Raw genomic sequence first — 14,533 nt, 5'->3', positions numbered from 1 at the left:
AAATCCCATGATTGTTATGCAACGTCTGTTACCGGTAGGAGTTTGAGGCTACTTGGATAAGCCTATTTTGAAGACAATTCTTGAGCTTTGCAATTTCTTTAAGCAAATTTGTGCTTGTACATTGGTTGTTAAGGACATGGAGAATGCAGAAGATCAAGTGATACAATTTTGTGCAAGTTGGAGTTAATTTTTCCTCTAGCATTTTTTGACATAATGATTCATTTAATTCTTCATTTACCGCAAGAAGCTATCCTCAAAGGACCAGTTTACATGAGGTGGATGTATCCGTTTGAGCGATATATGAAGAAATTGAAAAATTATGTCAGGAATAAGGCACGCCCTGAAGGTTCTATAGCGGAGGGTTTTGTTGCCGATGAAACTTTGATTTTTTGTTTGCAATATCTTCAAGGCATAGAGACTAAATTTAATCATCCGGAAAGAAATGCAAATATTGTTATTCCTTAAAGAAAGTTGTCCGTTTTTTAATCACAATGTCGTCTAAGTAGCAAAAGAAAATCATATCCCTTAACTATCTTCATCGAAAAGAAGTAAAGTGATTTGTACTCAACAATTATGGAGTAAGTAACTCAATACATATATGAATTAATTAAATTTAATTCATAACAAATTATTATTTTACCTTAATTCTTGTACTATATAGTGAATGACTTCCAGAAAATTTGAAACACCTTATCACGTAGGATAGCTTGTCGCATAAAATTTTATGGTAACTTTTAGAATTTGAAACACCTTATCACAAAAAATAGTAAAATCATACTTGATGTTGTAGTTACCTTTTCAAATATGACTTCTTGTTTTATTTACATTATAGTAACTTAAAAATAAACTGTCAGTCATTGGTAAATTATTATTTAAATTATCTATTTTTTTGAAAAAAAATATTGGTCACTTTCTAATAACTTGAATTGAAAACAATTTATCAGCGGAAGCAAAATAAGAATATTTATTGTTTTATTTACTTTTCAAATGTACTTTATTATTCTAGTCACTTTTTAAATAATGATGCGAATCGTAATACGTATGATATTTAAATTTTCACACATTATTTTGGATTAATTACATCCTTTAACCTCATTTGAATTTTAATTACAAAAATTACTTATAAAAATTTATTTACACATATACCTTAAAACAAATTATTATTATTATTTTATCTTTCTTTCAAATTTATCTATTTCTTTTTTTTTCTCTCTTCTCAATAACTTAAAAATAAAATTTCGGCGGTGACACCGCTAGTCATTTGGGCCCACGGGTGGTATCATCGTGACTCATTTTTCAATGTGGTCATTTTGATATGTGAGAAGCATAAGTTTTTTCGCTGTCGCCGAAGAAGATGACCAGAATTAAAAATAAAATTTTAGTTTATTTTAAATATGGCTAACCAAAAAAATTCTTTTCTTATTTGTTGTATTTAAAAAATAATTATGTAGTTGCTTTTTAATTTGATTAAACAAAAATTCATAATAAAAAACCAAAATTTGTATTTTTATTATCATACGAAATTAACTTCTAAGTTTGTTTTTTGTTTGATAAATAAAAGAAACACTATTATTTACATGTAAATTACATTAGTGACTAAAAAAATGAATTAAAACTTTTCATTAAAAAAAGTTACTATATAGTATACTAAAAATAATTTTTGATGATAAACTATACATTAATTTGTTATATTTTATTGTAACTCATTAGTTCCTAAAAAAAGTTTAAAGGTAACGTAAAAATGTCTCAAATAACAAGACACTATAATATAACCTAAAAAAAACTAATCAGTATTTTAAGATAAAAGTACTTCAACAAATAAATTTTGGAGGTAACCAAAATATATGAAATAATATGCTCTAAAAATAAACCTTTTCGTGAAAAAGTAACTAATTTGTAATTTATCACCATCATAAGTAACCAAAATTTTACTTTTGAAAACCTAGAAAAATGGGACAATTGGGATTTCAAAAATGTTTATAATTTAAGTATATTATTTTTGAAATCCAGTATTTCTTGATGACGTGACTATGTATTTTTGTAAATAAAATTATGTAGGAGATTTTTGTAATTATTTTATGTTATATATGTATATAATTGTAAAGATACTTAAAATTTTGTACTTATGTTTCTCTAACAATAGTGGTTAAAATTATCAAAGTAAAACTTCTGAATGAGGAAAATAGGCTAATCATCAACAAATAGACTGGCCCAATTAATTAACTTTGCATAAGATCCATCCCTTGGGCCGGTCCAATTAATCCACTACCCAAATAAATGAACGCCTTAAGGGACCGTTTGGTACGAGAAGTTCACAATTTTCATATTATTGGAAAAGTTAATTAGTGTAATCTTATAGTCTGGAAACTTGTATCACTATGTTTGGTTGTGCATTGGAATCTAATATATGATTAATGAGAATATCATTTTTTTTTGTTTGGTTGTGCATAAGAATCTGTCAAGTTTTTATATTTTCATAAAATTAATATAATAATATATTTGATCAAAATAATTAATAATATAATTATAAATAGCAAATGACATTTTAAAAAACCACCAAAATTTTCCTTAGATTATAATTTATAAACAATTTTACTCATAATTTTTTTAATAGGAATAAAAAATACAATCCTTAAATATTAGAATCTAGTATAATTTTTAAAAATATAAAAATACCCTTATATTATTTTTAATAATATTTCACTTGTTATTTTAAACTAAAGCGATAATATAAATGCTTTACATATCAATTTATTTAAATAAACAAACATTATTTATCATTGATATGTATGTTCTTTTTTATATTATAAGCTTCAAAAACAAAATAAGTCATTAACTAAAAAAAATTTGGTTTAAGATTTTTTTAAAAAAAAAAAATAATTTTGAAGTGTTTCACATTCTTTGGTATCTGAAAACTACCTGTCAGATGCGTTTCACTTGAAGCTAGAATCAGAAAAAGTTAAAACACTTCCAGGTTAAAAAAATTCAAACCTAGTACCAAACATGAAAAAATGTTCAAATTCATATTCCCGTCTCCATATTTCTACATGCCAAACCGCCCCTAAGGGAAGCTTAAGTTTAACCATGACAATTTGCTAAAATTAATAATAACAGTAAGAAAAAACATAGAATGTTCCTTCAAATAAATAAAATATATATAATGGTACAATAAGATGGGATTGGATTCCAATCTTTTCAATCCATTAAACACCTTTGCGTGAATTAATATAGGACCTGATATGTAAATTGATAATATCTAAAAGTGGCTTTTATTACATGGCTTTCGAGCCCTCATTGGGTTTTCGTTATAATTTTTTGCTAAAGTTGCAATTGAAAAGATTTATTAGGATCCACATGTTCAACTTGCCCATGTGCTAAAATGGATCTGTATTGCTTCATATCATACCTTTCATATACATACATATATATATATATATACAAATATATATTAGCAAAAATTAAAATTAAATAATTTTTTTGTTAAATGCAACTTGCAAATTAATTAAATTTGGATTTCCTTTAGTACTGTATTGTACTTTGGTATACATATACGTACTTATATAAGTTATGTACACATGCATGAAAAAGAAAAAAACTTATATATTTTTGGTCTTTTAAAGCATAGAAGAGCCGTCTGCTAAGTGTGTTTTCCTCTCTAAAATATAGAGTAAGAAGATAAGAGCCAGCGATATCTTAAAGCAGTGCATTATTTGTTGGTGTTAGGTCAAACTTATTAAGTAGTATCTTTGTGCCAAATAAACAATTCTGATAATTTGTCAAGAAACTTCTCTTTTGGGCCACTCGATGAAGTTTCTTCCCCATATATTTATATATATATACAAAAGAAGAAAAACCACATCGTGGTATTATTATATACATGCTTCTTTTCATCACTATATCAATGTTACTTTCAAAGTTCCAATGATATACCTGCCTATCTCTTTCCCAATTGTTGATAAATAATTCAGTTTTAGCAATACCCTTCATATAATTAAGGATACTTTGGTAAATTTCTTGCATAATGACATTTAAGATACATTCAACATATTCTCTAGCACACTCGATACCTTCTAAAAAATACTAGACATATTAAAGATTCTTTTATATAAAATTATTAAAAAATAATAATTTTGCAAAAACAAAAAACATTTATTTTCACCACTAAGTAATTGTACTTGATCACGACATCAAAATATATCTTCATGGTCAGAGCAATATCATTATGAAGATAATATATATCAGTTAGGTCCTAATTTTATTCAGATATATTTTTTAATTTTTACAATTTGTAACACTTATGTCTCAAAAGTTAATTTTGTATTAGTTAGATCCTAATATTTTCAAATTGTATCATTTAGGTCCTAAATGCTATTTTTATTTATTTATTTCTTTTAAAATGCATAAAAAATACAAAAAAATGGTGAATTAATCTTAAAAAAATTAGACATCTTAATTAATGAAAATATCAAACATGATATTGAGAATCAATATATTTTTACGGCATTTTTAAAATTATTTAATAGTTTTATAAATTAAATTAATTTTTCATTAAAAAAATATTTTACCTATATATTTTTTAAATATTAATAACTGAACTATTCCAAGATTATCAATATTTATTATGTATACATTTATTTTTATTTTGTAACTTATAATTAAGCACATATATATTTACAAAATAGCTTTATATACTATTCACTTAGAAGTTGCATTATTAAAAAAAATGTATAAATAAGTAAACATAGACACAATAAAAACTAATATTATCAAGATAATCGAAAAAATATAGTTATTAGTATTAATTAAACGACAACCACGTAGGTAAGAATATTGTTTTTAATAAAACATTAATTTAATTTATAAAAATATTAAATATTTTTAAAAATGTCATGAAAAAAAATATATTTTTCAATATAATATTTGTTATTGTCATAAATTAAGTGAAATTTTTTTTAGGATTGATTCACCATTTATTTTGTAATTTTTTTTATGTATTTTAAAATAAAAAAGAAATAAAAATAATATTTTAAGGACCTAAATGATAAGATTTGAAAACGTTGGGAACCTAACTAATACAAAATCAATTTTTGAGACTTAAGTGTTATAAAGTGTAAAAAATAAGTACATCGACTTAAAAAAATCCTATAATTTTATCCATAGATGAAGAAACAGGAGCATGCAAAAGGAGGATGACATGTTAATGACTTTTGTTCTTTCAGTCTTTATTAATTACTCTTTAATTTTATCTTTAAGCAGATTCCACCTATGGACACAACTTGGAAAATAATTAAAAAGGTGTTTCTTTCTGCTTTTGTATTTTAACTATAAAGTGAGGACCCGTATTGGACCCAACGAGTTCCTTCTTGCCAGTTAAGGTTAATGGAATTCTTCTTATAGTACAAATTAATTGCAGCCTTATTAGATGGAATTCATTCCCCATGTCAGGAGGACCAAACTCCTTTCCTTACACTTCATGATGAAGTTATTTCAATTTCTAATATCCTATACAATTGTTCCTATGATATCTCAATAGGTATCACCAATTATATATTGCATCAAAGAAAGATTCCAAGTTTTGACACATTTATCTCAACAACGCATACTATTATTGGTGCAATTTAATATATCGGTGACTACACAATTTGAATTTATAATTAATTGAATAATGAAGAATAATCCCATGTGGTGCTGGACACCTTAAAGTGTCAAATAATAATACTCTTAGGGGTGTTTGGTATGAGTGTTTGGTTTGGTGAGAATGAGAATGCCAAATCTATCCATGTTTAGTAAATTTATTTTTGATGGCTTGAGTTTGTGTTTCCAAGTGAGTCTCATTTTTTAGCTTGATTTGAGGGTAAATCTTAACCCCTTTGAACACTTGAGTTTCACATTCTTTTAATCTAAACCTCATCTAACTCTACTCCCACAAACTCAAACCTCATAACAAACACCCCATTATTATTTACTCTATCAAATAGTGCCATATGATATTATATGCATCAAATTGCAAAAAATCAATAGTTTACTTGCGTGTAATTTTTCTTTTAGTGTTGCATTAATTTACTTTTGGTCAATTGGTCTATATTTAATTTCTAACAATAATATACTTTTACCTTTATAAATAGTATCAAAATAACAATTTAAAATGTTTCTAGCTAATGGTAGATTATCTCCTCACACAAGTCAATACGTGTTCACTCAGGGATGAGGTAGAAAACCAATCCAAGGGGGCTAAAGTATAATTCTTTTTTGAGAAGGGTTAAATATAAATTTTAAAGAAAATTATATATAAATACTAAAGAAAAATTTTGAAAAAAAAAATGGAGGTAGGGAAAGCTCCCTTTGTACATAAGTGGCTCCGTCCCTGTGTTCACTTTTACATAAGGACAAAACTTTTGTAAAGGAAGATGAAGAAAAAATATTGGGTTATAGAATTTAAAGAGACTACAAATACATAAAGTCTGAAAAACCTCCATAATTCGAACTGGAAACCTGTTCGAATTCGATGTACAACTAGGCTGGTTCGATATTTTATTTCCAAATCCGAAACCCAACAAACCTGAATCCGATGTATCTAAATCCAACAAATTCGCCTGATGTTCACCCTACTACATATCTCTTATTAGAAATGAAGAATATGATTTTTTTTTTTAAGAAAATAGAAATGAAAATAAATATTATTTGTTAAATGGGTGAGTTATTATTTTATGAGTTGGTATATTTTAATTGGTGAAACATAAACAAACAATTAAAAAAGGGACAGCAGATTTAAGTTCTGCGTGTGAACATATGGGTTGTTAAGATTTAGCTTTAAATTTTGGTATTCATTATTTTTAAAAGTCATAAAAATGCAATGAACTCTACTTAGTATATTAGCTGTAATTTAAAGTATTATGATTATAGTCTTTAAGCTTGTTACTCGGATTTTACTGGGTAATATCCGAACCAAAAGCTTATAGTATATAGTTAAAATATATTGTATTTCTGAATTTGCTTAATCAGATATGACACAGTTCTGACAAGGACTTCTAATAACCAACTTCTCATGTCTCTTCTGTAACCTTTTGTGTGGTACTCCACAATGTGCCGTCTACCAATAAAATTATGAGAAAAAAAGCCAAGTAGCTACTTTAATCAAACACCTCCCCAACAAAATAATAATAATAATAAAAAGTATATTATAAATGCTTTGTAAGTAGTGGAAATTATGCTTTATTAGATGTGAAGAAAGTAGATAATATCAATTAATTAAAGTTCACTCTTTATGTTATTCACCCAATAAGTGAAGCGGATCCCAAAACCTTCTGTTCAATTAACATATCATTAAATAAATAATTAGAAGAAGCATGCATAAACAAAATCACAAATTAACCACTATTGATCTATATAATACTCATGAACATATATAAAACCATGTACTATATATGCATATGGTTTTGAAAATTTTGATTTTCACTATCTAATTGATGTGAATAATTAATGAAAAAGCAGAATCCCATATATGCTCAATGATAATATTCTAAAATATGGTTATATATATATATATAAATTAACAAGAAGGAGAAAAGTAAAGTGTAGCCTAAAATACAAAAGGAAGCAATAACTAAACTCCAATAGCTTTTTAAAAAGTCACCTCCCCATACAAAATAACTATAAAGTATCAAGTGATTAATTTTGATAATTACCAAAGTAACCCCACCACCACTATATATAAGGTTGCCTTTAGAATTTTTATATGGTCAGGCAGATGAAATCTCCCTCATGTATTTTTGATCTAGGCTTTGAGCCCTTCCTTCTTAAAAATTCACTCCATTTGCCAAACATTAGTTTTACTCCATAACCCATATTTCAATCCATTTTTTTGGAAACCAAAAAGCTTCAAAATGGATCCAATCAAGCTTGAAAAGATTAAGGCAATCAACAAATACAGAAGGAATCAGCTTTTGAAGAATTTATTCTTCCATTCCTTGACAGCAATAGCAAGTCTATACTTGTTGAGCCCTCTATGGCTTCCCCCCATAACTTCTTCAATGGAGGTCATATTATTTGTCTATGTCCCAAAACTCCCTTCACTCTTTTTCAGCTCCAAATTTGTTTTCATAGTGGGAAACCTCATTATTGTTGCCCTTATTGGAGAGTCCAAAATCTTTTCCTCAGAAAAGTCTTCTCCAACTACCACTACTGATCACTCTTACTATGAAGAGTACATAAGCACCAGTGCTAAGCAAATTAAACACCTGCAAGCTTTAGTTCCTCATGAGGAAAACAGACTAATATGCATAGGAGAGCAGAAAAAAATGATCACTTGGGAAAAGGTAGATGATGGTGAGAAAGGGGTTGTAGTTGTGGAGAAAAAGTTGGAGGATTTTCATGTTGGTGAGGTTATAACTTTGCCTAATGAGGATTTGAAGAAAAGGGCTGATGATTTTATTGCAAGGGTCAACAAACAAAGGGTCTTTGAAGCTAGAGAAATGCTTTGTGATGTTGAATTAATGGACTTATAGGATGCATATATGAAGGGGGAAGAAGATAATCCTATGTTATATGTAAAATAATGTGTTTTATTGGAGAAAATCCATTAGTACTGTAGATTAGTTGTAGGGGTTTTTTTTTCATTGGTGTTTCATGGCTGGTTTTGCAATTACAGGTGGTGGTAAACCAGTCATGTCACTTGTGATGTAATATCTTTGGTAATTATATATATGGATATATGCATATATACTAATATATTTATATATATTTGAAGAAGTGTGTGTTTTCTCTTTCTTGGAGAATAAAAGGGTTTACCAAGAGACTAAAAAAAACCAAAATATGGATAGATTATTTGAACTCCTTTTAAGAAAACCAGTTTTGATCCAGCTCAAAATAACACCTGTATGTATTAACATAACGAGCGAATTAGCTGATAAATTTCAATAAATCCATCTAGAAACGACGTGAAACTAAAGGATGACCATAAAAGAGGACTTTAGCAAATGAACTATCATCGACGACCACTTTTTTATCCAAAGTTTCGAATACAAACATTTTGTACGCTTTTTTTTTTTCTTTTGACTTAGGAAACCTGTCAGAATGACAGTTTTTGATAGCTCCGTTTATATCCATCCACTGATATAAATATAGATTTTCTTTGCGTTTTTTTTTTTCAATATTAAATAAAAAAAGTTTAAATGAGACTGATAATTACGAGCATTAGATCTATAAATTAGATTCAAAATAACATTATATGCTCATACAACAATCCAAGAACACATTTTATTTAGAGCATTGAATTGAATATATAGAGATAAAACATACCTGACATTGAGTCTCCAATGTTCATATTTGAATCTCTCACGATCTACACAAAGATGATTAGAAAATAGTAATACAAGAGAGAACTTGTGGAGAGCAACCCTTACCAAACCATATGCCTATGTTCTCCCAACAACATATATGTTTGTTGACGTCGTTTTTCGTCAACAGTGAAAGAAGAGCACGTAAACAATAACTAGTAATGGCCAATAAAAATATGATAATATATAAGCATGATTTTTACGTGGTTCAGCAGTTAAATCTGCCTACTCCACGAGTCTTTCTTATTAAGACTTAAGAATATCTCTTAAAATCCTTCAAGGATGAATTCTCCAGAGTTTTCCTTAAGCTCACAAAAGTTCGGTCCTTTACAATAGTGCATGACCTCTCTATTTATAGAGAAGATTGCAGAATACTATTCCACATATTTCGGGTAGTTACTCTATATTTGCAAATAGATTGAATGGCATTAAATGCCTGCAATCCGATGTAAAAGGAAACGTCCCCTGAAGACCAGGGGGTGTATAACTAATCAAATAATATCCCCAGATTGTAGGGGATTTTCAGCAATAAATGTAGACCGCGTCTCTTTATAGATGACTCGTTAGGATATTCCAAGTTATTATCCCATATTATCAATGCCATATTCTCCCAGGTTTCTTACTGGCTTTCGAGCCATAACACATCCCGAAGTCACATTGCTTCGAGCTCGTACGCGCATCAGGCTCGGATCCCCTGATCCGAGGTCATCCTCGAGAACAGATGTACCTCGGGGTCTACCTTTCGAGTTTGCGAGGATTTCGAGGCTACCATCTTCGAAGTCGTCTCGGCTTTGCCAGCCCGAAGTTTATATTTCGAATCATATTCCAAACCTTACGAGTTCATCCATTATGAACCCAGATTTCGAGGTCACAATTTTCATGGCTCGAAATCTGGGTATAACATCTTGCCCCCTCAAAAGTATTCGTTTGAATCCCATGAGAAGGAAACTTTTGAACTACTTTCTTTGGGAATCGTACCGTCACATACTTGAGAATGGGCACGTGTCAATTGGGTATTGCCCATTCAGGGTACTCGAGTACCTTGGAAATCTGCCCACGATCATTCGTCTGCCGCCTTTTTGGTACCATCATGTCATCGATCCCTGGCCGTTGGATTTTGCAAGGATTTTATTCAACGCCCCAGATTAATCCCCTTTTATCGTCTATATATAAGACCTCATTCTTCTTCCTTCTATTTTTCGTTCATCAAAGGAAAGAACAAAACCAAAACCAGAAAGCTCTCCTTGGGAACTTTTTACTTGTGCATGTTTTCTCAGCCGAAGAAACAGAGGACCACCAATCTGTTCGAGACCGTAAGCTCATATCTGTAGCCTCTCCTTCAATCAACGATTTCTCTGCAATCGCAATTATTGTGTAAGTGTCCAATCTTTATTTTCCCTTATGCCAGTTTCTGTTCATATTGTTCTTGTTATTTATGTGAATATACTAGTTTGTTTTCTTAGTACGATACGTTAGGGAATTTTTGACCGATAGGCTTTCACGTTTACGTCTCCATACTGGGTTTACATCACTGGTTCCATACCCAGTTTTGGTGTTTGAGCAAGAACTCTATTTTTTGGGTTTTAAAATTTTAAAAGACATTTCTTGTACACTAAGATATCGGGTATAAAACCTTGGCCTTGAAGAATGCACGATACCCAAGATTACCTTTTCTGGTTATCCGCCACTCTTTTTCCCCTGATTTTCAGGATTTTCGAAAAAAATGTCCACTCTCCTCCTTTTTCTCGTGGAATACACGTTCTGACTCTTTAATAAGGGTCTTAGTTTCGAACTCCCTTCGTTCCTAAGCTCCGAGCTTGTCCTGTCAAGCTCGTAACCTTTGAACTCTTGCATGCATGGCCCTCACCATTTTTTCTTTCTCGCTAGATGTCATAGAATCTGGAAAGACGGTGGGGGTCGTTGCTGGCTATCCCTTATTCGCCCAAAACCCCGAGCCCGGAGTCGCTGTTTGCTCGGAATCAACGTCGAATTCGCGAGTACGATCTCGCGCGCGAACAGGAGGATATTCGAGCTCATTATCGCCGCCAAATTGACGAGGTCATAGAGAAGAAAAGGAGGACCCTTCGAGAGGCTATTTACCCAGAATCCAATTCAGGGCCCAGGCCGATCCCACTCGATCCTAAACTGACAGTGACTATTGCGTAAAGCCCAGGAGAGCTCCAATTTTCACTTATGGGGGAGCCTTCTACCTCGCAACCGAGGAGAGAAATCTTCGAGGCCGAGCACTATTGGAGCTCGGTTACCTCGACAAGTCAGATAACTGATATTTTGGCCCTCCATGGCCTCAGGTTGTCAAGTTCCTTGAGGTGTCGTGCTCCGGCTGCTATCAAACGGAGCTGCTATGCCCCTGGGAACCCTGACAACAGGTTGAGGTACACGGCATGGAGTCAGGAACACATGAAGGCAGGAGTGCTATTGCCTTTGAAGTCTTTTTTCAAGGACTTCACGGATTTTTTTGGGTTGGCTTCGTTCCAGCTCAACACCAATTCTTATAGGGTTCTGTCTTCCCTGAGGTCGCTATACCACGAGCTAAAGTGGGAAGGGCCTTCGCCGCAAGAGATTTTGTATCTCTTCTGTCTGAAAATTAATCCTTCCCGAGCTCGGGGAGGAGATGGCTTTTAATACCTTTCGAGCTATCCCAAAGAGAAAAAGGTGTTTGAGGATCTCCCTAATCATCCACCTAATTTCAAAAAAGCCTTCTTCTGGACAGATGGCCTATCCCCGTCTTGATGCTACTCATTCAGGCGGATTCGTAAGTATTCCAACCTTCTTTATTTCTGTGCTCGGGTTCTTATTTGTAGGTTCGTACTTAGTTGCCATGTGTCTTATTTTCCAGCCAATTTCCTCCGTCCTACTCCCGACGAGGCAATGAAGGGGCATAGAGAGGCCTTGCTCCAACTCCCTTACAGCAGGAGGTCTCTCTCGTACCTTTTGCATGAGGATAAGCTCCGAGCTTGCGGGCTTTTGAGAGATGGCCAGTCCACCTCGGACTGGTCCAACAAGAAGTATGATCATTGGGAGCAGGTGCCTTTGCCCACAGGCATCCTTCCCCCGAGGAGAGAGGTGAGGCCTCCACCTCCAGCTCGCTGAAGGAGTCCACCATCGGGGAATGAGGCTAATGATGAAGCCTCGAGCTCAGACTCGGATGAAGAAGGTAAAGTCATCCTTACCACGAGAATGTGGTCCCCCACCTTATTAAAGCATAAACACGATAGGTTAGTTTCATGCTCGTATGATAGATACCACTTCTACATATGGACTTGGGTAGACGATCGAGTTCATAGGTTTGATAGTTGGCTCGGGAAGTATGACACCATGTGCAGTCTAAACGAGGTGTGGAACGGGATAGCCGTCCAATACGGGACCAATGATTATAGGGACCTTTCGAGGTTGACGCCTACCTATAAGGAAGGTACTCCCCCCTCCTCCTCTGAAGATGGGGGAATTTCATGGTCCCCGAGCTCGAGCTCGGGGGGGAGTTCCAGTTAGGTTTCTTCTATCACTACTTTGTATATCTATGCGATCTTGAATCACCTTATATACTATTCCCTCTTTTTGTTATGATTCACGTTGTGGTGTGACTGTGCAGGAAAGATGGACTCCGACCTCGACAACATCATCAAGAGTGGTGGCGCCAAAAGGAGTAAGCGTCCCAAGGCGGGGTCGCGAAAGGTGGACCGGCCTGCCAAAGTCCCCAAGAGGGCCGAGAAGACACCTCCTCCCCCAGCTCCACCTATTACCAGTTCCATCACGGCGTCGTCCTCGCAGGTCGGTGCCTCAACTGTGGCACCGACTTCGCAGGTCGATGCCTCTACCGTGGCACTGACTTCGCAGGTCGATGCCTCTATCATGACCGGGCCCCAACTTCCTGTAGTGGTTCAGCCGACACTTGGTCCGCCTCCTAGAAAGCTTTCTGCTTCTCGAACTCACAAGCTGTCAGTTTCTACTCACATGGAGGAGTATGTAATTGACAATGTAGCTGGGTCCCATGGGTCTACGCTGGGCTCGGATGTCATGTCCCAAATCGGCCAGAGCTTCAGCAGTCTCGAAGCTCCTCAATGGCAATACCTGAACAACGCTCGAGATTGCACTGCTCTCTATGAGAAGAGTATCGAGCTCGCTGCCGCGGTAAGTTTTCTTCTACTTCTTTGTTATATTTACACAGTCCTGGCGTTAATGACAGTTTTTTCTTTTGTCAGTCTCTTGCCTTTACTGCCCAGCTGAACTATAAGTTGAATAACGAGATCCACTTGAGCAAGTCTTATGCTCAGGAGGCAAAGGATCTTCAACTCAAGGCGAGTGACGACCTGAAGGCAGCAAACGACAAGCTTGAGGCAGGAGCTGAGGAGCTTAAGGCCAAAGCGTCCGAGCTTGAGAGGCTGAATACTAGGCTCGCGGAGCTCGAGAAAGAGAATGCCAGGCTCGCGGAGCTTGAGAAGGAGAACGCTCGGCTCCATGAGGCTAACAAAAAGCTCAAAGAAGATCAGGCCGCTACCTTTGACATAATTGAGGGCGAGAAGGCTCGTCTCCTTGCTGAATATAAGGAGAAGAAGGACCAAGCGGTTGACTCAGCCATGTACAGATTGTGGGCCAACAACGAAGACCTGGATACCAGTTTCTTAGGTCCTCTTGAGGCGAAGCTTCTGGATAAGTGGAATGCTCGGCTCGAGGCGGAAGAGGCTGCTCGGGAGGCCGCCTCCGAATGTGCTCAGGAGGATAGTCATGCTATTCGTCCTGAGGGATCCAGTGCTACTGATGCTGAGAAGGCCAAGGAGACTCCTCCTTCTTGAATCTGATCTCGGGGGAATCTTATCTTGGGGCTGCGTCCCCTTATTTTTGTAATTACTTTAATTTATGCCTACAGGGCTGATACAATTTCTTTTTATATTAACTTATATATGCTTTACATTTCCTGGCTTGAAATATTTTGCATATTTTATATTAATGAGTTTATGTTTATTTCTTCGTACAAACATAGTTTGGATTTAAGCTCGAAACTCGATGCATTCACGCATAATTTGTTCGAATTATCCGCTTCCGATCTAGTTATTCATCAAAATCAGATATTACTTTAACCACGAACTTGAAAGTACTTATATGGTATGTAATGTGAATGGTTTAGTTATATCTTTTTGCTTAGTTACTTTTTCTCATCCTCGGTTTTTACTCCAAGGTTA

General features: G+C 33.8%; 1 protein-coding gene across 1 annotated transcript; it reads left to right on the top strand.

Moving 5' to 3' along the window:
- Nucleotides 1-7,730: 7,730 nt before the first annotated feature.
- LOC133830025 (uncharacterized) lies at nt 7,731-8,844 on the top strand. The gene has a single exon (XM_062259917.1). The coding sequence runs from the start codon at nt 7,884-7,886 to the stop codon at nt 8,502-8,504; it is 621 nt and encodes a 206-aa protein (XP_062115901.1). The 5' UTR covers nt 7,731-7,883; the 3' UTR covers nt 8,505-8,844.
- The last annotated feature ends 5,689 nt before the right edge of the window (nt 8,845-14,533 follow it).

The sequence above is a fragment of the Humulus lupulus genome, chromosome 4 (genome assembly GCF_963169125.1).
Source record: "Humulus lupulus chromosome 4, drHumLupu1.1, whole genome shotgun sequence".
Taxonomy (NCBI): Eukaryota; Viridiplantae; Streptophyta; class Magnoliopsida; order Rosales; family Cannabaceae; genus Humulus; species Humulus lupulus.
Note: the sequence above shows the minus strand (reverse complement) of the source record. Positions and strands in the feature narration are given on the sequence as shown.